The sequence below is a fragment of the Zingiber officinale genome, chromosome 5B, assembly GCF_018446385.1.
Source record: "Zingiber officinale cultivar Zhangliang chromosome 5B, Zo_v1.1, whole genome shotgun sequence".
NCBI classification, from domain to species: Eukaryota; Viridiplantae; Streptophyta; class Magnoliopsida; order Zingiberales; family Zingiberaceae; genus Zingiber; species Zingiber officinale.
Window position 1 is genome coordinate 11,554,429 of NC_055995.1, and position 23,248 is coordinate 11,577,676.

The window sequence follows — 23,248 nt, forward strand, 5'->3', positions numbered from 1 at the left end:
TTATTCACATTCCAACAAACACTCACAATCTATATTATCGAATCAAATTTCACACTTGTTTTCAAAACAGAAAACACAAAATCTTAATAGAAAATGAAGGAACGCATCGCAAGTGTTACCTAAACAAATACAAGCATGCACACACATCTCGCATTCGATTGACCTCAGCAATGCTGCCTTCACAGTAGAGGCAACAGTCCTTGCAGTTTTGAAAAAATAAGGTTAGAAACTGCCACAACAATTATAGTACAAGAAACATACGAGCAGAACACGCAGGCATTGAAAACATGCTTTACTTGGAAGGAAAATCACAACAAAAGATGAAAAGTTGGGAGAAGCATTTAGCGAGACCGGGTTTTGCTTGTTCGGGTCTTGTTCAAATGGCCATAAATATTGCCTTATCATATAAAATGGTGTGCAACAAAGAAAGTAATTTGGTTTTCTTAAACCAAGTTTAGTCAAATATGATGCTGCGTATCTAAGATGAGAAATATAAGAGACAACAAAAATTGTTCTGATTCAAAATTCAAGTGTTTTATTTTGTATCAATTAGCAACGTGTAGGCTTGCAATGAGAAGTCGGGGTACCTGTGTTCCTAAAACTGTTTGAACCCTGCCTCATTCTACATAGTACTTAGAACTGCAAGGTGGAACTTGATTTCCAGATGCCAGCTTCAATTCATATGTTAGATCTACATTCATAAGCCGATGATTTTCCTTCGAGCGATGCATGGAAAAGGAAGTTTCGAATACATCTCCCTCATTGACTCTGAGAGCGGGTTGCAAAAGGAATACCTGGCCAAATATTTACAATAAAAAAGAATGATGGTAAAATGCAGCTAAATTCAAAAAAAAAAAAAAAAAAAAAAGGAAGACTAGTTAAGCCCATTGATTGCATTTTCTGCTACTGAAGGCACTAGTTCAGGTATTTGAACGGACAAATGGTATTCTGGAGACTCACATATTACACACATTTAAATCAGATCTCTGCATATTCAGATAGGATCAGATAGAACAATAGCAACATGAGATGAGTCTTACCAGGTAGGTTCGAGTAATGGGTACTTAATCTGGCTCAGATTTGGGGGTCAGATAGTACCAAACTAGAGTGGCAGATCTACTGCAATCCCTAGAATAATAAATCTAATTTGATTTTATTTTTATTTAAAAAGAAGAAGAATAGGGCAAAAATCTTTCCTTCTATTTCATCAAGAATTCCTATAAATATCATGTCATAAAATTTGTCACTTCATCTCAATCAATCAATCCTGTGGACACTATGAACACTTAAGTTATCAGTCTTCCCATCTGGCTGAGTATATTTCATTGACACTGACAGAATGGAATATTTAGTCTAATCAAAAGAATGACAAGGATGACCAGTGCCATTTTAGCATAATAGGAAATCATTTGAAAGCCAATTAGATTGTATATAACCTATAGGTCATTGTGCTTAAATTCACAAGAGCTTTTTACAGAACAAGCTGCACTAGTCAAAACCCACCCAGCTTTATATGCACTGGAAATCACTTGAAGAAGAATTGGTATCACCGGGACTTGTAACATGTATATTATTTGCACAGGACAAAATAACCAACTTATGTGAAAGAAAATTTTAAAATGTCTTAAGATAAAATGACAACTCAACCAAGAAAAAAAGGTGAATTTGAACACAAACAAACCTGTTGACCCCAATGTGTGGAGTTCTCAACACTGGGAGCTGTGGTCAACTCAATTTCATTCAATGCTGGATTTTGTGGGTTACCCTGGAGTAATTTAAACAGCATAGACATTAGAATATCCCTCGCATCTAAAAGGAATCTACTAAAACATAGTTAATGGTTCATACTCGGAAGTGAACATCAAACCACCCAGCTAAGGCAGACAACCTTGTCCTGTCTACATAAATAGATGACGAGAACTTTGAGGAAACTGTGCGAATTTCATCTACAGTAGCAGTCAAACAATCAATTTGCTTGATAACCACTGGAGCACCCACAATTTGTTCAGGATGAAGATTACACCACAATGATGTCTGTAAGATTATTAAGAGAATATTAAAACTACAATAGGACTTAAATTAAACAGTTGTTTTCAGCATTTGCAGCAGTTCTAAGCAAGGCCAAAGATCTTACGTTGAGATTCAAAGAGTTAGAAAAACATATTTCAGAGTATATCAATATGAAATTCACATAACAACGTTTCTTGTGTCAAAACAATTGACAACAAGGAACCACCCTGATCAAACAGTTAGGAGATTACCCAAACCAAGCACAAGAAAGATATATAATGTCAGATGCATTGGAATTGGGACTTAAAAATCAAAAGGAACCTAAAATTCCCATGCGTTTTTAAGTGAAAACCCTCTAGATAAAAAAAGACAATGGGTATCTACTTTAGGTAAATATTGCACATTTTGGTATTGGATGAGACTCAACGAAGATGTATTTATGTCAAGCAAAGTTAAGGCTGCTTCAATTTTTTTTTGTCCAACCGAATCAAATTACATAATACAGTGCTATCAAATTGCATGTCATTTTTTGCTAATACAAAATCATGTAAAAGAATACAATTTAAATTTTTTGAAAAGAATTTTATATAATTTAGTTAAAAGTTATACAACGACCAACTATGATGTAAGATTTATTAAAAAATTAATCTATTTGACAAATAAATCAATGATTTTATCACCAAAAAATTGTTTATAATGTGAATCAGATTGAGCCTGCACATGTCTGAACTTTTGACAGGATTACCATTATCATTATTGTTTCTATAATTACAATTGTATTCCACTCGAATATCCAAGCCATTGATATTTTGACTAGTTCATATGCTAGTGCGATCACTATACTTGCTACTTCTATTTTCAGCACAAATGAAATTGCAAAGTGTAAATTTCCATATAATAATTGATACTCCTGGAAATAGAGCTACTTTAATATTGCCTTCACAATGAAGATAACTAACAACCTACTATAGGGGTTTTTAAAACTGAATTCAGTATCATTAGATGTGTGATTCATTTTTTTAGACCCCCATTCAATAACTAAAAACACTAATTTCTAGTTCACTAAAACAAAAAAATCATTAAACTCAAAAATATAAATTTACAATTTCAAAGGATAAAAAGTTAACAATCACCCTTGACCTAACAAAAAAAGACATAATCCCAGCTGTGTTGGATTGTTCTCATGTGATGGATAAGAATGCCAGCTTACAATTTCAAGTGCTCATAGCAAAGTTAGTATGGAGATTTTTATCTTGGTAAATGGTACCTTCAAATAGTATTTCTCATGCTCTTCCCGGAATTGTTTTGTCAGCACATTCATATTAACCCCATAATAGCTTTCAGTATCTTCAACAAAGTTATTCCAATCACTCATTGCGGATTCAAGATCATTTTCTTTTTTTTCTCCTATACCAGATCTGATTGGTGCCATCCACATTTGAGCATGGCTAGGATACCTACACAAGAAAGTGATCAAGATTCAAGCGAAGCTTACACTTGAGAAGTTTAACTGTAAAATATTAGTTCAGATAAGAAACAAGCGAAAGCTATAAACTCCAACTTGAAATTCAGAAACGGAGCAAAACAAAGGAAATAATAGAATCCATACACCTACACCAACGATACATACGTAAACGAAGATCTAATTTGATCAAAACTGGCTGTTACTTTTTGACTAACTAGGCAAATAAGAATAACTATGTTTGTAATCTGATCTTGGTATTACTTATTAATCTCAATTCTTTTAATAACAATCTGATCTTGATACAACTTATCAATCTGGATACTTTAAATAACATAGTGCAACAGATGGGGAAAAAATGATATTAGATAATCCATTTGCATAGCAAATATGATTACAACTATTTATAAAACGAGATATTTCTTCCTCACTATCTCAAACTATCATCATCTTTTTGCCACATTTGAGAAGCATGAATACCGCCTGGCATGGTCTTAAATGTAAGAAATTGGGGATTACCTTAGACAAAACAGGGTGAATATCCATTCAATAATTGTCTAATGTTAATCCTAGCAAGATATCTAACCGCAATTAACCACTAGATAGATGAATTTAATGAGAAAATTGGTAAACAAAACTGGACACAAAGAGCTTCTCATTAAACACAAATGTAGACCATCCTAGTGAAAGCTTATGGTAATTGATTGTATTTGAGTCATAATAATCTTTACAAAAGTTTACAGACTTTCTCAATGAGGATGTCACAGCAACTACTTTTGGCAAGATTCAATACTTTCATAGATAAGAGAACATATTTTAGAAAAGAATACCCATGTTAATACCTAACATAAAAACTATTGCAAAGAATCATTGAAACAACAATAGCCAACGATGTATTCTCTCCCTTATCTTTTCCAAATTATAAAAGTAAGATAAATCTAAGTTGGAGAAAAACAAATAGAACAGATGTTCATTTTAACTAGAAACCTCCAACTCCTTTTTTTACTGTATTCCATGCATACCGACAAGGCAGGACATGGACTATCTAGAATTTAATAGTTAGTGTCAAATAACTTTAACACAAGAATATTCCTTTCTCTACTTTTGTACATGCACATGTCATTGGCATTGCAGCTCTTGTTCCCATTCCCATTCCACTGCATCATATGGCAAAACCATAAATTATCTTGTGAGATTATCTGTTCACTTTAAATGCAATCACTGAATTTAGTAATGGAAACTTTAGAAAAAACTACAAAGTATCCAGGAAATTAGATTACTGTATCCGGCAGAATGAGCTAAATTTGCAAGAAACCATTGATTTTATATCCACAAAACAATCAAATAATTGCACTTTCAGGGCCCATATTTTAGTGAAATCAATTTTTGCTAAATTGTTTGTGCTGGCCTTAAGCTGATAACCAATACTTATTAATGAGCATTAACTTCTAATCCACAAGTTAAGCATTTATTTCCTTTTGATCTGAATGAATGAAATATGATGAAGAGATCAGGCATCCCAACAAAATCTTCAAGAAAAATAAGATGATAAATGAAATAATAATCTCTAGTGGAAACATGAGAATGAATATATGCCATTTCTAGGTTGAAAAGTTATGTGATTATATCTATCTTGGGAATTAGGCTGGAGATCAAAAGGTTGTACTAGTAGTCTAGTAGATTCACACAACCAATATTCACACAATATTAAGATGTGAAAATAGTTCATTACTTATAAGAGTTACGGGAGCTCTTCATCTGCATTCAGGTTAAACAATGTTTGAAAGTTCTTAAGATATGTACTCTAAACCAGGTTTTATTTAATTCTAAAGGAGAAAGCCAATAATCCAAGAGGGGAAACGTGTGGTTCTTTTAGTCTTCCTTTTTAACATCATGCATGAGACCTGATTCTAATCAGTCCTTCTGAAAACAAGTACAATTAGAAATATAAGAGAATGGGTATTATGCTTAGTTTTCTATTAGAAACGTAGAAGTATCCTAAAGATAGTGAAAGTTAAAAGATTTTAGGCTTACATTACTCCATCAGGTTTCAGCCATCGGTCACGTGCACATATTACAGAGTCAAACATTGACTCCCTGAGAAGAAAATATCCCATCCACTCAGAGATGATAACATCCACTGTTGACATAACAAAGGATCACAATCAAAAGACAAATCCACCAAGCAGCACTGAATCAGACCAGTCAGAGAAACTGATCGTGTATCACAAATTTTAGACATGAGGCCAACCTTTCTCCGGAAGCACAACCTCCTCCATCGACCCTTGAATAACTTCAACAATATCACCAACGTCATTTCCTTTGGCAAGCTCACGAGCATGTACCGCCATATTTGTAGCTTCGACTGCATAAACCCTCCTCGCACCGGCTTGCGCGCACCAGATAGCAAGGATGCCGCTTCCTGTGCCGACATCCAACACAACCTTTTCCCCACCGCCAAATCATAAAATTAGCTAAACTACCCATTTCACACACCCAAACACGGGCTAATTAAGCAATAGCAGGACAAAAACACGAGAAAAAGTGGGAAAGGAACGAACTTTTCCCTTGAAGTGGTGCTTGTTCTGGAAGACGGCGTTAAAGTACGCGTCCATACGCACGCGGTCGGCAAGCATCTCCTTCTGATGGTAGAGGAACGCGTAGGTGCAGAAGTAGTTAGCGAAGTCAACCTCCTTGTCCACGGTGGCGCCGGCGGCAGCCACTCCCTCCGTCGGAGCGCACGATCCGTTCGCAGTGCTTCCCATCGGAGTGATGCTGAGTTGGAGGAGGAGGGGGGGAGGGTTTTTCGAAGGGAGAGCACGGCAGCTAGACGATCACAGCGAGCGACTCCGTTTTAAGGTTTACGCTAGGGCTTAGTTTCCGGTTAGCGGGACAGAAACGAGAAGCAAAGGCCACCGCTCGATATCAATCCAACGGTCGCTGCAATAACTCACAGGAACAAGAATTAAAAGCCTCATTTTTTACATTATTTATTTTTCAATTGATGCCTATTTTTTACATTATTTTTTTTGCTAATTTTATTATAATATTTTTAACATAAAATTTGGCTTTTTCTGTTTTAATTTATGAATAGAATGTTTCCTGATTATAAATATTATTAATTAATATAATATCAATTTGAATTTCGACTCATTCACATAGAATATTAATACGTGCGAAAAAATAATTTAGATAAAAAAAATTGATGAATTTTTAAAACCAATTAAAAGGCCTTTTCTCATCTTTTCGAGATAATAAAATATAAGAATAGGATTTTCTTTTAATATTATTTACAAATGAAATAATTTTTTATAATAATAATTAGTAAAATCTTTTTTTTAAAAAAAAAAAATTTATAAATTTTAGTTTAAAAATTAATTAATTTATATGCCGCGTGATGCGGGCGACGAAGTCTCCTTGCATGGAGCAGGGGATTGAAGTGGCCGCTTCGACCATCTCCATTAACGCAAACCTCGGAGTTCCACTATTTATTCTCCATCCCTATGCAGCTTTGGATCGACCTGCCTTCCCTTCTCCTCCTCTACCACATTCCCTTCCTACTCGTTGCTCTTCGGCGAGGCTCCAATGGCAGCTAGCGTTAACTGCAGCGGAATGGCTCTTTCGACAACGACCCCTCGCCTACCGTGCCGTCGACGGTGGCGGCCGATTGATTGGAATATTGCAGAAGGGCAAGGCACGGGGAGCCGGTTGGGTTGGCGGCATTGGAGATCTCTTTCCATTACCACCAAGAAACGTCCCCTCGCCCACATGCCCGTCAAGGCGAGCCACCTGAAAATGGATGCCAAGGTACCAAATTAAGAAAAGTGGTTCCTTTAGGTTAAATCTCTGTTTACCTAGGTCTTAGTTTATCAATGACGAAACCCGAATGTTTGTCTTTTTTTTTTTTTTGAAGGTTGAAGATTTGGATTTAGGGCGGACTGATCCTGGGTCCGTCGTTGCGGTTATTCTTGGTGGGGGAGCTGGAACCCGTCTCTTCCCTCTAACCAAGCAGAGGGCCAAACCAGCTGTGAGGATGATTCTCTTCGATTATTCTCGTTTTTTTAGCTCTTCCAAACGTGGCAAATCATAGTGTTTTTTTTTTAAGCTTACGTAAATGTTGTATCTGTAGGTGCCAATTGGAGGTGCTTACCGGTTGATCGATGTGCCAATGAGCAATTGCATCAACAGCGGAATCAATAAAGTGTACATTCTAACTCAGTTCAATTCTGCATCGTTGAATAGACATATTGCACGGGCGTACAACTTAGGCAATGGTGTAAGCTTTGGAGATGGCTATGTTGAGGTACATTACCATGTTTATTCTGAGTTTTCTCATTGGTAATCCATACTAGTGATTGCAGGAACTGATTCGATATTAGTTTACAGCAGTATTCAAATGCGAACTTTTCTTTTTTTTTTCATGCTTACTATTAGTTTTATTCCATATAGGTACTCCATTATTATTTTCTCAAATGAGAAAAGTATACTGGAGAATTTGAGAAATTGATCATCTTCTTTTAGAGATTTATATTAGTATTGCCTCAATAATAGGAGAATTTTAACATTGCTATATCTGGTTTGATTATTACTTTATGAACCATAAGTAATTAATTTCAATTTTGGAGTATGGTAACCTGGGAGGTTGCAGTTACACCAGATGTTAACTTTTCTATTTGATATTATTCTTCAGGTGCTAGCAGCCACTCAAACTCCTGGTGAGCATGGAAAGAGATGGTTTCAAGGCACCGCTGATGCTGTTCGACAATTTCATTGGCTTTTTGACGTATGACAATTCCATATGGTCTAGTTAATTTTTTTCTTCCATTATTCATGTTAAATGAAACCAAAATTTTGACTATTACTTATATTTATCTCTTTAGAATACCAATGCACATTGTTTAGTTGGAAATAGTATTTCACCCTCTTACAGCATTGAAGCAATTTCATTTTATTAGGAAAATATTATGAAATCAACAAAGATGCAAGCCTAGAATAGATGGTCATATCAAATGATTTTATGATGACATTAATCTCCATGGTATATGCAAATGCTGGTAATAGGGACAATAGCAAAAAAATATGAAATAATACAGAGTCCTGATATTGTGCCAATTGTTTGAGATTGATACTTTCATTAGTATTAATCATCGTAAGAATTCCAGGAGTCCAATCAATCCCAACATACCAAGGCACTTTACAGAACTTTTATATATATATATATATATATAAGCATGCTTAAGAAGCCTCAATTAGTACTGTGGAATTAATAAAGTGACAGTTCCTTCTCATTCCTTCCTGTTGACGTCTTTTGATTCTATTCTACTACATAATCTTCAATTCTTGCTGTGTTATACTTTAAAGGATGCCAAAGCCAAGTATATCAACGATGTTCTTATTCTATCTGGAGATCATTTATACCGCATGGATTATATGGACTTAATTCAGGTAAAGATTGAAGTAATTGCCATTAACTCTTATAATTGTTGAAAATTTTCATAATGTAGTTATTTCCATTTTCAGAGTCATCGACAAAGTGGTGCTGATATTACTGTCTCTTCTATGCCAATGGATGGCAGGTATTTGAAAGAACTTTTCTAAGAATATATCAACTTTGTGGAAATTTTATTCTCTCGATAATACTGTATAGGGGTGTTGCTAAGAGAATTAGCTTGATATGTGTCAATGTTTTTCTAGTTTGTTAAACTTATAAGTTTTTCGTGTAGCAAAGTCTTTTTTATTGTTTGAGGACCTTGTTAGATTGAATGAGAATTTTTTTTATTAGATGATAATTAAGTTCAGAAGATTACACACATCTATAGTTACTTGTCTTGCTATGAGATTAAGTTAGCTAGTGTCAAGCCATGGGAAAATAGGTGCACCACCAATATATTATAGTATGAGAGCAAATAGCTTAAGACACTAAAGGCATGTTCAATGAATATCAATAGATTTATAATTAGACAATTTGAGTCCATTATAGTAGACTGTGTGAATGATAGAGATCAAAAAGACTTTAATGTAATTAAAATGATTTCAAATGTTTACTTGTAACTATATTTTGAGGGATAAATATATATTGTAAACCACCAAATAGTTTGAACTGTCATGGTTTGTTGATGTTGATGTTATATTCACTGTAACTAATTCAAGAGTAGGCCGCTGGCAAATTAACTATGGATCAGTTTAGCAATTATGCATGTCTATAAAAGGTAATTGAAACCTTGGCCAACAGCAAATCTATATGCAATCTTATTATTTGTGGTAATTGAAACCCTGGCCCTTTTTTGTTTGTTCGTATAACATAAATATTTCATCATGAAATAATACTTTGTAGTTCAACATTAGGAGCCACTATATCTTAACCTCTTGAGCGGACTTTAAGAGGTGAAGTGCAAAGCAAACAATTTTGAAATCAATGTATAGGCTTTAGTTATTGTTAGAAATAGAGGTTAAATGTATTCTTGAGTTGATTGCAAAATAATTTGTGTTTGAACATCTGCTACATTTTATCGGCTAAATGTTTAGTCCACTAGCATTTATTAATGCATGTATTCTTTCCTAATTCCCAAATTTGGCCTTTTCTATTTTGTGTCAATATCAGTCGTGCTTCAGATTTTGGTTTGATGAAGATCGACAGTATCGGAAAAATTACTTCATTCAGTGAAAAACCAAAAGGAGAAGATTTACAGGCAATGGTAAATTCCATTGACATTCCCCTTTACTTTATTCATTAGTATTGAATATAACACTAAAGTGAGCATGACTTTCCTAGTGGTCTATTATCAGGACACATTTTTGTGTATTTCTTTCATTCATACTCTGAAGCTGGCCACAAGAGTCATGGTTGCCCAAATACATTTATACCATCAAGTGATATTTACATCTACAGTTTACAACACTTATGCTCAATTTTTTTTTTTTTTAAATATATAGTGGAAACCCGACTATTTAATTCTAGAACCACTTAAAGATTTTGTTTGTAATCTACTAATTGATTATTGAAATTGACAAATTTACCCACAATTTCATAACTTACTAGATACCACAGTTCTTTTATTAACTATTTTTTTTTTAAAAAAAAGAAAGAACATAAAATGGAATCATGTTCTTTTGCTATATGTTCTTTTGAAACATGTTCTTTTTCTTTATGTTCTTTTACTTTCATCTTTTTCCTGTTTTATTTATGATTGTTTTCCTGGTAAAAATGTTTGCAAAAGATATTATTATAATCACAAACTAATTCTCATTTCAGTCTCAATTTGATTTTATGAATTCTTTTATGATGAATATCTATTAATGTATTGTTTTATACTTATAAATAGGAAGTTGATACCACGATTTTGGGGTTGTCAAAAGAAGAGGCTGCACAAAAACCATATATAGCATCAATGGGCGTATATGTATTCAAGAAGGATTTGCTCTTAGATCTTCTCAGGTATCACTTTGCTCTTAAAATTTCATGAGTGTTTGTATCTTAATATTTTGATCACTACTTTCTAAACCTGATTATTTAGAGGGGTCTGTAATGTGTCATCTATACAATATAGCCTACTGAAAGTCTATTACTCATTTGATGTTAATTTGCCCTTTTAAGAATCTTCATCATGCAACAGCAACACTAAGTCAAATAGAAGAATCGATCCTCATCTTTCAGTTAGCGTTTACTGTCTTTTAATTTGGCCTCTTGTTTGTTAATGCAGACTATCATTATCATGACCTAGAGCATTTTTTTCAGTTTAACCTGTGTTCTATGTTGTTAATGTTCCACTTGTTAAGGAAAAAAAAGTGCCGATAAATGCACATGTGATCTAGTTCCATTAGTATTTTTAAAGAGCCTTAAATTCTGCATCTATTCTTGTTCAGATCGCAGTTTGCTACCTCAAATGACTTTGGATCTGAGATAATTCCTGCCTGTGCTAATGAGTACTTCGTTAAGGTTGGCTTTTTATTTTGTTGTTATGTTAGTCATTTCCATCTTTTCTAAAAATTCAATTGATGGTGCAATTCAATATCAGTTTCACCTATTTTACCCTTCCTCTGATCTTATATAAGCCATACATATTTACACAGGCATATCTCTTTAATGATTACTGGGAAGACATTGGGACAATTAAATCCTTCTTTGAAGCAAATCTTGCTCTTGCTGCACATGTAAGTGTATTTTTCACACTAAAATAGAAGTTTCTCATATGTGCTTGGATAATTTATTTATATGCCCTTTTCTTGCATTTGATATTTATACTTGCTGGCTCTTATTCAAGGAGTACAAAAAATAGACTAGATTTAGGTAGAAGTATCCAATGCAAACAGAGAAGCATTGTGATGGTTCCAATTATTTGGTAATTTATTTCACACATTAATATATACTTCTGCCACTCCCTTAGGCAGCTTCAATGTGAATGTGGTTTTTGAAAATTTTATATAACTCATTCCATGAACTTTGTGGTTACTAGAACTCGAACCTTGTCAATATTTCTTGTACTAAACCACATGCTTGATTTCTAATAATTTGATGCACACCATACAGCCACCTCGCTTCAGCTTTTATGATGCAGCAAAGCCAATGTATACATCACGAAGAAACTTGCCTCCATCAATAGTCGACAACAGCAAGGTCAGTTAATTGCCCCAATTAAATCTATGTAAAGGTTGCATCCTTTTGGTGCGGTTCTAGTTTTGCATTGTAGTTATCATGAGTGATCAATCATATTTCTTCATTTCAACTATTAGCTTTGTTGAAAATTGATTTGTGATAAAATGCTTCTTGAAGATTGAGATGTAATTCTCAATGGACTTAATGTTTCTGTAAATTTTGCATGCGTAGAATTATTATTGATCAACCACAAAAAGTTAATTGTATCTGTAAATGTTATAGACTTTTGTTGAACAATATACTTTATTCATAACTTCAGTGTTGACATGCCATTGTTTTTATGGTTAAGGTAGTTCTATGATTTTACAATAGTGCATGTAACATTTCTACACCAAATACTTGTTTGCTTTGTAATGTGTAATCATGTGCAAGATTGTTACTTTTCCAGGTTGCTGATTCAATTGTTTCACATGGAACTTTCTTGGACAACTGTTTGATAGAGCACTGTGTGGTTGGTGTTAGATCTCGCATAAACCCTAATGCGCACTTGAAGGTATTTTATTATCCTTAAAAAGCAAGCCTCCATTATGCTAGTAGACATTAACTTCTCAAGTTTATGAATGCAGGATACAGTTATGCTAGGTGCTGATTATTACGAGACTGAAACTGAAATAGAATCATTACTAGATCGAGGGAGAGTCCCTATGGGCATTGGAGAGAACACAACAATAAGGTGCTATTTGTTGTATGATTTGACAATCTTACTAAATCCACACATTTTCATTTTTATTACTGATATCTAAGATCCTTTTATCTACTTTACAGGAATTGTATAATTGACAAGAATGCAAGGATTGGGAAAAATGTGATAATTGCAAACTCAGATGTATGCTTTCCTTGTCTTTGTATTATACAACATTTTCAAAAAAAAAAAATCTTCTTTATCTCAAAAGGCTCCAAAATACTTTGTAATGTTTTTTCTATTGGTATAGGTAGCTTCATTTGGAATTTGTAGTCCTTTTGCATTTCATTTCTTCAAAAATAGTATTTTTTTTCATTTGGATTTTCTCATAGAATCAACTATTAAAAAGATTTTTTTCAATTCTATTCATAAAGAACATAAATATTCATAAAGAATCTTTTGTGTGTGTATACGAACTTCACTGTTTTCAATTGGATCATCTATCATGGTTTCTAAAATATCCTTCACTGCTTTTTGGGGTTTGTACTAACTAAAGGTTGCTGTAAATTGGTGCATGGTTGCAGGGTGTACAAGAAGCCAATAGATCTTCAGAAGGCTTCTATATAAGATCCGGCATCACTGTCATTTTGAAGAACTCAACAATTGCTGATGGATTGGTCATATGAGCATTTCAAGGAATAATGTGGCATGGACTAACAAATATGCTTGAAGATAATGGAGAACAAATAAAGGGGTAAAGCAGGGCCTTTAGAGTTTAGATGTGGTCTGATATTTATTTATTTATTTATTTTCCTTTTCACCAGAACCAAATGTGTATGGTGCTACAAGCGTATTGTTTTAGATCTGTAGACAATTTTGCACATTTATTAAATTTATACAATTTTTTTTGTTAAATGAGGTTTAGTCTCAGTAGTGATGCTAAATTAGCATGCTTGTTTACAGTCGAACAAGCATTTTTTTGATGGTTTAAATATATTTCCAATGATGATAGTGTTAACAAGACAAGAGGAACATAAGACACTAAACAAAGGCTTCTACTTTGCATAAAAGATTTTATTACATATTCAGAAAGAAGAACCAGAGCCTATTTATAGGCTTTTACAGTAGAATATTTCATCCACTATCTCCTAATTAATAGGATCACACTAAAACTAATCGATAAGCAAAAAACTCAAACAAAACCAAAAGACTCGGACAAATGATAATTTTTTTTTTAATCTTATCACCCTCCCTTAAACTAAATGTTTTTTAAAAAAACATTTGGTTTAAGAATTATCAAATGGGCATACTCCAATCAGCCCCCTTAACCTTTGAAATGTAGATAACTTCAATGGCTTGGTCATAATATCAGCAATTTGATCTTCACTTGTGCAGAAGTAAAGATCAATTACTCCATCCTTCGTCAAGTCTCTTAAAAAGTGAAACCTCACATCTATGTGCTTGCTTCTTCCATGCATGACGGGATTTTTAGAGAGTTTAATAGTTGAACTATTATCACAATAAATTTTAACAGCACCTTCTTGCTTGAAATATAACTCTTCAAGTATGTTCTTTAGCCAAATTGCTTGAGAAGCACAAACTGTTGTAGCTACAAATTCTGCTTCTGTTGTGGATAAAGTCACAATTGGTTGCTTCTTTGAACACCATGAAATAGCTGCTGAACTCATCATAAAAATATATCCAGAAGTACTTTTTCTATCATCGAGATCACCTGCATAATCACTATCAGTAAAACCAATTAAGTCTGATTTTTCATTCTTCTTGTAGAACAAACCATATTCAATGGTTCCTTTTAAGTATCTAAAAATTCTCTTCGCGGCTTGAAGATGTATCTCCTTTGGACTTTCCATGTATCTGCTGATAAGACTTACAGCATGCATAATATCAGGTCTTGTAGCTGTTAAGTACATCAAACTCCCAACAATTTGCTTATAAATTGTGCTGTCAATCTTCCTGCCTTCAGGATTTCGAATTAGCTTCAATCCTGCTTCAGCAGGAGTGTTAACAGAGTTGCAATTTTTCATTTGAAACCTGTCCAGAATTTCTTGTGCATACTTCTTTTGGGAAATGAAAATTCCAGCTGCTGATTGAACTACTTCAATGCCCAAAAAATAATGCATCTTTCCAAGATCAGACATATCAAATTCAACCATCATAGATCTTTTAAATTTTGCAATCATGGCAATATCATTTCCAGTAAAAATAAGATCATCCACATATAAGCAAACTATAAGCAGTTTTCTTCCATCTTCAATCTTTGTAAAAAGTGTATGTTCATATGGACATTTTTTAAACCCTTCCTTTGAAAAATATGCATCTATGCGACTATACCAAGCACGCGGAGCTTGTTTCAGTCCATATAATGTCTTTTTGAGTCTATAAACTTTATTTTCACAACCAGATTTTATATAACCAGGTGGTTGATCAATAAATACCTTTTCTTGAAGTTCACCATGCAGGAATGCTGATTTAACATCCAACTGGAAGATAGGCCACGATTTTTGTGCTGCCAATGCTATCACCAATCTAATTGTGTCAAGTCTTGCAACTGGTGCAAAGACTTCTTTGTAATCCACACCAAATTCTTGCTTGTAGCCTTTTGCAACTAAGCGTGCCTTGTGCTTGTCAATTTCACCATTTTCTTTCAATTTTGTCTTGTATATCCACTTGACCCCAATAGTTTTATGCCCTTTTGGAAGATCAGTTAACTCCTATGTATTGTTCCGTTCAATGGCTTTAATTTCTTCATCCATAGCCTTTCGCCATTTTGATTCCTTGACAGCTTCTTCAAAAACTGTAGGATCACAATCGGAAAATAGGGCAAAGTATGTAAGTGGATCATCAGATTGACCAATTCCAGTTACCTCATAGTCTGTCATCCAAGCAGGTCTTCTTCTAGTGCGTCGAGGTAGTTCTTCACTTTCTACTATTGTTGGCAAGCTTGGAGCATCTACTTCATTTGATGAAAGTTGTTGATTATTTTCTGTTGTTGATTGTCGTTCTTCATCAACTCCATCAAAGCTCGTAGGTATTAGTTCTTCAGTAGAGTTGTTGTTCCATTGCCAAAATTTTCCTTCTTCAAAAACCACATCTCGGCTGATAATAATTTTCTTGGTGATAGGATTATAAAGCTTATAAGCTTTTGATTGATCACTAACACCAAGAAATATACATTTTTCTCCCTTGTCATCAAGTTTGATCCTCTTCTGATCTGGAATATGAGCATAAGCAATACATCCAAAAATTCTGAGATAATCTACCTTTGGTTTTTGATTGCTCCATGCTTCTTCTGGTGTCATATTCTGAACTGCAAGTGTAGGACTTCTGTTTAATATATGGATACTCCAGTTGACTGCTTCAGGCCAAAAAGCTTTTGAAATGCCGCATTTTGCCAAAAGACTTCGCACCATATTCAAAATAGTACGGTTTTTCCGCTCACAAACGCCATTCTGTTGAGGAGTATAAGCCGCAGTTAGTTGTCTTTTGATTCCATGATTTTCACAAAAATTTGAAAATTCTTGTGAGAGATATTCTCCACCACGATCTGTGCGTAGAACTTTGATTGGATTGCCTGTTTCTTTCTCAACTAGCGCTTTATAGCTCTTAAAAGCTGTAAATGCTTCAGATTTTTCTTGCAAAAAATATACCCATGATTTCCTACTAAAATCATCAATGAAGGTGATTATATATCTCTTACCTCCATTAGAATATGGATTAATTGGGCCACACAAGTCGGAATGCACCAACTCCAAAGCTTTCTTTGCTCTCCATGATTTTCCTTTTGGAAAATAGTTTCTATGTTGTTTGCTAACAACACATTCTTCACAAACTTCAGAAGGAGCAATAATTTGAGGAAGTCCAGTTACCATATTTTTTTTGCTGCAAAGTCTTCAATCCACTAAAGTTTAGGTGGCCATAACGAAAATGCCATAGCCATGAAACATCATTCACTTTTGCTGAAAAACATGAATGAGTAGTATTGTTCAAGTAGAGTGGGAACATGCGTTTTGCTGTCATGTTAACTTGAGCAATTAAACCCATCTTTGCATCTTGAATTTGGCACACTCCATCTTTAATAGAAATCTCATACCCTTTTTCTTGCAGCTGACCAATACTAAGGAGATTGGTCTTTAGATCTGGGACAAAAAGAACATTAGATATTGTATGGATAGTTACCATTCCTTTTCCCATAACAGAAATGGTAGAGTTATCACCAAACTTGACTGTGTTCCGGAATGATTCATCCAGTTCAGAAAATGCCATTTTATCTCCACACATGTGATTGCTGCAACCAGTATCCAGATACCACATATTTTGCTGGGTTTCTTCATTTACATGGCACACCATTAGGAGAGAGACCTCTTCTTCCTTTTCAACAAGGTTAGATCTTTCTTCATATTGCTTATTCAGATTAGTATGACATTCTGATTGATAATGGCCATACTTATGACATCTATAACATTCAATATTGGACTTATCTGCTGATTTATGTTTATAAGTTGTTGAGTGATTACCTCCTCTTCCTCTTCCACGAGATTGATTTTCTTGGTAATGGTGGCGTTGTTGTTGGCTATCACGATAATTACTTCCTCTTGCTTTGAATTTTCCTCTTCCTTGCCTTCTATCTCCTCTTTGTGTTGACTGATTTTCTGTTGAAACTTTCAATGCTTGCTCCTCTTTGTCTTGTTGGGTGAGTTTTTGTTCATGAACCAACAATGAACTCTGCAACTCATCAATTGTAAGTTTATCAATATCTTTTGACTCTTCTATTGAACAAACAACAAAATTAAATTTTGGTGTCATTGATCGAAGAATCTTCTCAACAATGGTGACGTCTTGCATTTTTTCACCATATATCCTCATTTTGTTGGCAATTGTCATGGTTCTTGCAAAAAAATCTAAAACAGATTCCCCAGACTTCATGCGTAAAGTCTCGAATTCTGTCCGAAGACCTTGAAGCTGCACCCTCTTAGCCTTGGCATTCCCTTGATACTTCTTCTTCATGCAATCCCAAATATCCTTGGATGTTTCTTTGCTAAGAATTGTCTCCAAGGTTGCTCGATCTATGGCTTGGAAAAAATAGTTCTTTGCCTTGAGATCCTTCAGCTTCAATGCATCTAATTCCGTTTTTTGTGCACTTGTTAGTACTTCTCTAGTTGCTGGTTCTGCTACTCCAGATTCAACAACCTGCCAATACTCCTTGGATCTCAAAAAATTCTCCATTAACATGCTCCAATGGTCATAGTGACCATCAAAGCGAGGAATTGCTGGTTGAACAAAGTTGTCAGACATCATAATAATATACTGCTGCTGCAGAAAAAACTCAAACTCAACCCTTTTTTTTTCTCACAAAAATATTCACACAACTCAACCTCTCTTTTTTTAATGGCGGACCAGTTCTCCAACCTGGCTCTGATACCAGTGTTAACAAGACAAGAGGAACGTAAGACACTAAACAAAGGCTTCTACTTTGCATAAAAGATTTTATTACATATTCAGAAAGAAGAACCAGAGCCTATTTATAGGCTTTTACAGTAGAATATTTCATCCACTATCTCCTAATTAATAGGATCACACTAAAACTAATCGATAAGCAAAAGACTCAAACAAAACCAAAAGACTCGGACAAATGATAAAATTTTTTTTAATCTTATCAGATAGAACTATAGTTCCCTTGAGGCCAGCTAAGGGGTGTTAATAGTTCTGCAAGTAAATTAGAATTTTCTCTTGCTTTTTGAACTTAGCAAGGATAAACAATTAATTAAAGCAAATAATTAACGTAAAAGAAAAAAATTAAGAATAAGTAAGAAGGCCAAAGTTTACTTGGTTACAACCTAATTGGTTGTTAATCCAAGGCAATAAAAGCACTAAAAGAATCTCCTTCGTTGTAGGCGGAGAAATCTCTTACACTCTTTGAAAGCTCAGAAAATAATTGAGAATTGATTACACAAGTTGTTGTTTAATTCCTAGCCCTAGGGGGCTTATTATAACCTCCGAGGAAAAGTTACCGTTACTTGGAGGTGCCTCCAAGAAGATAAACTTTTATCCTCTTCTCAACGGTAGCCTAACGACTATTGAATGGTCGAAGGCGCCTTCAATGTGCAGGCACCTTCGCACCTCTTAGGGTGCCTTCACGCCCTTTCATCTGAGGCGCCTCTTATTCTTTTGAGGCACCTTCGCGCCTTACAGCTCCCGTCCTGGCACCCGAGGTGCCCTCAAACACAGAAGAGGCGCCTTGGGTCTTCAAGATCAACCTCCAAGTTGATCTTCTTCGATCCCGCTCGCTTGGATGATGCTTTGATCGTCGCTCACCCGAACCCAACTCCGACCTCCTCGAGCAGACTTCATCCCCGGCTTTTCGTCCCTTGAATGTCGCACACATCCTTTTCGTCCACCGTACTCTTCTGCAGCACCTCGTCTCTCGGATCACCGAGTTTGTTGACTCTCTTCCAGTGTCACCCTTCTCGCTTACTGCATTTTCCGCTCGGCTTCTTATGTTCCTAAGCTCCTGCATACTCAGACACAAGGCATCAAACACAACATGACCTAACTTGACTTGCTTGACCATATCAAAACCAACCCATGGTACTTACAAGAACAAAAAATTATTTTCTATTCTTCTTTTTTCTGCAATTCAGACTTTTTGTTATTGTCTCAGACAATTTGTTAGGATTTGGTACATTCCTGGTACATGTCACCCACCAAACCTTGTTTTAGTTGTAAATCTGCATACATATTTGGTTGCAAGGACAAGAATTAGAGAGGCACAACTATATAGCACAACAAATTCCAATCTGGCAAATTCTATTGTGGTGCTTAAAATAAAAGGGTTGCAAATATTCACCGCCGTTCTTTCTTTTTTAACGAACTCCGACATTTCAGAATTCTCCATTACGACAGACATTGTATCACAATGACTTCACTTGAACAGAAAAATTTTCACCCAAAACACTCAACTAAGATTTGTGTTATTTGACTAGCGCAAACCTTTCAAAACACTCATTTTTGTATCAACATGCAATTTTTTGATACTGCAAGACAAACAAACTGTGGTTATTGGCTATGTAGTAGTGAATTGCTCTTGTAACATGGCTCTTGCTACCTTGTGATCAACTTTCTAGGGAAAACCAATTCTTGATTATAACAATGTTTAAGTCTCATACTAATTCTGGATCTGAGGAATGACCTGATTGTCCCCTCCGCCTTCCTCTTGTTGCTACTTGTTGGTGTTGTCTTTCAGTGTCCCTCCTCACACTTTGACCAGATGATACTTGTGGCAATAGAACTCCTGTCTTTTGGCTCTGTCCTGAGGAAATGAATAACAGTGCTTAATATATCATCATGGTTAAAATTCTGTTTTGCTTGTAGTATGTGATCTAAATAAGATCTCTAAGAACTCAAATTCTTTTATCAATTTTAACTATGCATTCCTTTTGACCTTGGAAATGATTCAACACATATTTTCTCATAGCACATAGGAGAAAATAGAGTGCAAAAGAGAGTATATGTTACCTAATGTTTGCTTATTCACCTTTCCATTGAGTCGTCTCGGCGATGCTTTCTTTCTCGTATCCGGGGAACTCTGCAGGGACAATTTAACTGAATCACTAGAGTGTGAGAGTGCATCATCTAGAATTCCATTGAATGCATTCTCATCTCCACAAATGGATGCCCCCTCACTTCCAGATTCAGATGTCCTATCCTTCATATTTGCACCAGTCTTCTCCCTTTCCAGGACTCTATAAGCATACATTTGAAATGGAACATCCCAGACTCTGGGATCATCTCTCCTTGCCCAGCTTGAGACAATCTTGGAAAGGCTACTCTCGAGGTCGAAATAATCAACAGGCGGTGTAGGCGGCTCTGGCTGGCTTTGATCTGGATTCAAAACTAAGAACCGTTTGATGTATCGGAGCACTCTACAAATCGAAGTGAAGCTCGGTCGTTGCACTGGATCAGAGTGCCAACATCTTCTTGTCAAGTTTGCGAGGTACTTGGGGCATTGTGATGGAAAGAGTGGCCTCTCACCAGCCCTGATGTTCTTGCTCATCTTATCACCTTGAAGGTGGTTGTCCTCAAAGGGAACCTTCCCTGTCAAAAGCTCAAAGCATATCATCCCAAAGCTATAGACATCAGCCTTATCTGTCAAACTCAAACAATTGCCGGACTGCTGCTCCGCCAGGACCTCCGGCGAATGCCAGATGCATGGATTTGTGATAGCCTTGGAGTTCTTCGTCGGCGAGAGCCCGAAACCGGTGATCTTCGCATGCAAAAATCCATCAGGGGAAGAATTCCTGGCCTTCACCAAGACGTTGAAAGGATTCAAGTCACCGTGATAAATCTTTTTGGAGTGGAGGTACTCCATTCCTCTTGCAATCTGAAGCATCGTATCCACCGCCAGCAGCTGAGGGAACGGCACCTTTTTCCTCGAGGAAGATGTCTCTCTTATGTGACTGGAGAGATCCTTGTTCATGAGCTCCATCACCATGAAGCACTCTCTCTTCTCTTCGTCGGCGAAGGAGTACAAATACTGCATCACATTCGGGTGGGCAACCGATGACAGGACCGAGATACAGTTCATCAGTGCATCAACATCACCGATGACATGCTTCACCGCGTAACTGTTGCCCATCCACTGCACCTCCTTGTAGTTACTCCCGGCTCCAAATCTTCGCCGGACTTGGTAATCCGGCGAACTAAGCAGGACCGAGCTGGGGAAAAGCTGGCTTCTGGGGCCAATGAGGAGCTCAGCGAACTTGTTCTCCTGTTTCGTGAGAGGGCTCGCGGCGGAAATTCTCCTCTCGGCTATGGTTTCTGAGAGGATCCATGAGTCCTCTTTCGAAGCAGAGTCGAGTCTGTTGCAGAAATCTTGCGAGGTCAAGTATGACTTCCCCAGCTTCTGCTGGAACAGCTTGGGATCCATCCATTCCCTCTCGTACTTCTTGGAGAAGACGAGCCGCTTCTTGTGGAGCTCGTCGTGGTCGGCGCTCTCCGTGGCGTTCTCGATGGCCTCGAGGACGACGGGCACGCACCAGAGCAAGTTGTGGAGGTGGAGCTCGACGCAGTCGGTGTTGCGGTGGTGCGAGATGGCCTTGCTCCACCAGTCGCCGGGCTCCAAGCAATGCCGGACGTACTGCTCGCCCTCGCAGAAGACGCGGTGGAGCTCCTTCAGCGGGTGCTCTAGAGCGCGCCACTTGGCCGCCGTCTTCTCCGCGAAGCAGAAGTGGGTCCGGAGTTCTTCCGCGACGCTGTCGAAGGCGAGGCCGAAGGCGTCGACAAGCAAGCAGCACTGCCGGCGGTTGACCTGTATCTCGTCTTGAAAAACCATAAGAGCCTTGAGACTGCCGATCACCTCCCCGACCTTCCGGAACTGCTCCATCTCCGCCCTCCTCTTTCCCTCCTGCTCGACTGCCGACCACAAAAAAATCGAACTCGATGATTTCACGACGAACGAAAAAGAAAAGAAAATCCCCGTCTTTAGCTTTTCCTTTATCAAAAATCGATCTTTATAAGAAAAATCAAATTCAAACTAGCGGAATAGAATCTCGCCGGCGATGCTTTAGACTTTTTGGCCATCAATAACGAGGAATGATTTCCATTTTGGGAACAATTTAAGAAGCCACACCAAATCACACCAATCAGATTGAAAGCCGTTAATCTGATCCTCGATCGAATAGAGCAACAATGAATACCTGATCGGAGCAAGAGGGGCTCGGAGACTCTTCGTGCCGCCCTTGAAGAAGAGGGATTCGAGCAAGATGCGTACACTCGAAGACGAAGAAGCAGAGCTGTTGTTCGTTGATTCTCTTAACGTTTTCTCTACGCTCTGCTTATTTTACGTTCATATCCCTTTCTTAAAATGTCCAACTCTGAATGATTTATTAATTATTTATTACTCCAGATATTGCAGTTTATTTTACGTTAAAATTTGAAGATGAAAATAGAAAAACTTCGAAGGATCCAAAGATAAAAATAAAAAGAACAATCGAATAGCTGATCCTCTCCTCCGTAATTTTTAGAGCATCTCCCATGTAATTTTTTTTAACAGGTTTGTAAAGTTGAAAAAATTCAACAAAAAAGTTTTAATGAGTGGAGACATAAGTTTTGAGGTTTTTATTTTAAGAAAGGTTTAATATTTTAAACCTGTTTTTTTTCTTTTGAAGATGAAGCCATTAATCATTGAAAAATTAATATTATATGTTTGATTTTTTTAAAATCATTAAATATTTTATTTAATAGTTAAATTATACATTTTTCTTTTGAAAATAAATATATTTGATAAGTTAAAAAAAAAATACAAATGACTATAATTAAATTAAAATTCATAAGTTAATTAAATATTAAATAAAAATTACAAATTAAATTAAATTAAAAACCATAAGTTTATTAATTTATTAATTAAAAATTACAAATAAATTAATTTAAAGATGAGAATTAAATAAAATATTAAGTAAAAATTATATAGAGATATTAAATGAAA

General features: G+C 36.0%; 3 protein-coding genes across 6 annotated transcripts; 1 reads left to right on the forward strand and 2 right to left on the reverse strand.

Annotated features, from left to right (window-relative positions):
• On the reverse strand, nucleotides 1-6,321 carry LOC121984120 (protein arginine N-methyltransferase PRMT10-like). The gene is made up of 8 exons (XM_042536914.1): nucleotides 6,034-6,321; nucleotides 5,724-5,916; nucleotides 5,507-5,612; nucleotides 3,278-3,467; nucleotides 1,849-2,034; nucleotides 1,682-1,765; nucleotides 588-794; nucleotides 1-199 (listed from the first exon to the last, which is right to left on the reverse strand). Exons 1-7 carry the CDS (start codon nucleotides 6,235-6,237, stop codon nucleotides 618-620), a joined length of 1,140 nt encoding a protein of 379 aa, XP_042392848.1. The 5' UTR covers nucleotides 6,238-6,321; the 3' UTR covers nucleotides 1-199; nucleotides 588-617.
• An 844-nt stretch (nucleotides 6,322-7,165) lies between these two features.
• On the forward strand, nucleotides 7,166-13,506 carry LOC121987246 (glucose-1-phosphate adenylyltransferase large subunit 1, chloroplastic-like). Its single transcript, XM_042541130.1, has 15 exons — nucleotides 7,166-7,279; nucleotides 7,386-7,499; nucleotides 7,602-7,775; nucleotides 8,163-8,255; nucleotides 8,834-8,917; nucleotides 8,993-9,048; nucleotides 10,074-10,167; nucleotides 10,795-10,907; nucleotides 11,336-11,408; nucleotides 11,543-11,623; nucleotides 12,000-12,086; nucleotides 12,514-12,618; nucleotides 12,692-12,798; nucleotides 12,891-12,951; nucleotides 13,332-13,506. The coding sequence occupies exons 1-15, from the start codon at nucleotides 7,241-7,243 to the stop codon at nucleotides 13,431-13,433; spliced, it is 1,383 nt and encodes a 460-aa protein (XP_042397064.1). The 5' UTR covers nucleotides 7,166-7,240; the 3' UTR covers nucleotides 13,434-13,506.
• Nucleotides 13,507-18,667: 5,161 nt separating this feature from the next.
• LOC121984121 (mitogen-activated protein kinase kinase kinase 7-like) lies at nucleotides 18,668-22,616 on the reverse strand. Of its 4 annotated transcripts, XM_042536915.1 has the most exons (5): nucleotides 22,461-22,616; nucleotides 20,281-22,176; nucleotides 19,955-20,074; nucleotides 19,362-19,493; nucleotides 18,668-19,276 (listed from the first exon to the last, which is right to left on the reverse strand). In XM_042536915.1, exons 2-4 carry the CDS (start codon nucleotides 22,145-22,147, stop codon nucleotides 19,435-19,437), a joined length of 2,046 nt encoding a protein of 681 aa, XP_042392849.1. In that variant the 5' UTR covers nucleotides 22,148-22,176; nucleotides 22,461-22,616; the 3' UTR covers nucleotides 18,668-19,276; nucleotides 19,362-19,434. The 4 variants fall into 4 exon arrangements, with proteins under 4 accessions (XP_042392849.1, XP_042392852.1, XP_042392851.1 ...); XM_042536918.1 differs by lacking the exons at nucleotides 18,668-19,276; nucleotides 19,362-19,493 and having other exon boundaries at nucleotides 19,806-20,074; nucleotides 20,300-22,176; XM_042536917.1 differs by lacking the exons at nucleotides 18,668-19,276; nucleotides 19,362-19,493 and having other exon boundaries at nucleotides 19,806-20,069.
• Nucleotides 22,617-23,248: the final 632 nt, after the last annotated feature.

What these genes read in the sequence shown, in the direction of transcription:
- LOC121984120 (XM_042536914.1), bottom strand. Translation starts at nt 6,237, where the DNA reads ATGGGAAGCACTGCGAACGGATCGTGCGCTCCGACGGAGGGAGTGGCT. An exon ending in AGCACCACTTCAAGGGAAAA is followed by an intron (nt 5,917 to 6,033) that starts GTTCGTTCCTTT and finishes GGTGGGGAAAAG; the next exon opens with GTTGTGTTGGATGTCGGCAC. An exon ending in CCACACATTGGGGTCAACAG is followed by an intron (nt 795 to 1,681) that starts GTTTGTTTGTGT and finishes ATATTTGGCCAG; the next exon opens with GTATTCCTTTTGCAACCCGC.
- LOC121984121 (XM_042536915.1), bottom strand. Translation starts at nt 22,147, where the DNA reads ATGGAGCAGTTCCGGAAGGTCGGGGAGGTGATCGGCAGTCTCAAGGCT. An exon ending in GGTGAATAAGCAAACATTAG is followed by an intron (nt 20,075 to 20,280) that starts GTAACATATACT and finishes TCATTTCCTCAG; the next exon opens with GACAGAGCCAAAAGACAGGA. An exon ending in AAGGCGGAGGGGACAATCAG is followed by an intron (nt 19,494 to 19,954) that starts GTCATTCCTCAG and finishes ATATGTATGCAG; the next exon opens with ATTTACAACTAAAACAAGGT.
- LOC121987246 (XM_042541130.1), top strand. Translation starts at nt 7,241, where the DNA reads ATGCCCGTCAAGGCGAGCCACCTGAAAATGGATGCCAAG. An exon ending in GAGAAGATTTACAGGCAATG is followed by an intron (nt 10,168 to 10,794) that starts GTAAATTCCATT and finishes ACTTATAAATAG; the next exon opens with GAAGTTGATACCACGATTTT. An exon ending in CTAATGAGTACTTCGTTAAG is followed by an intron (nt 11,409 to 11,542) that starts GTTGGCTTTTTA and finishes ATATTTACACAG; the next exon opens with GCATATCTCTTTAATGATTA.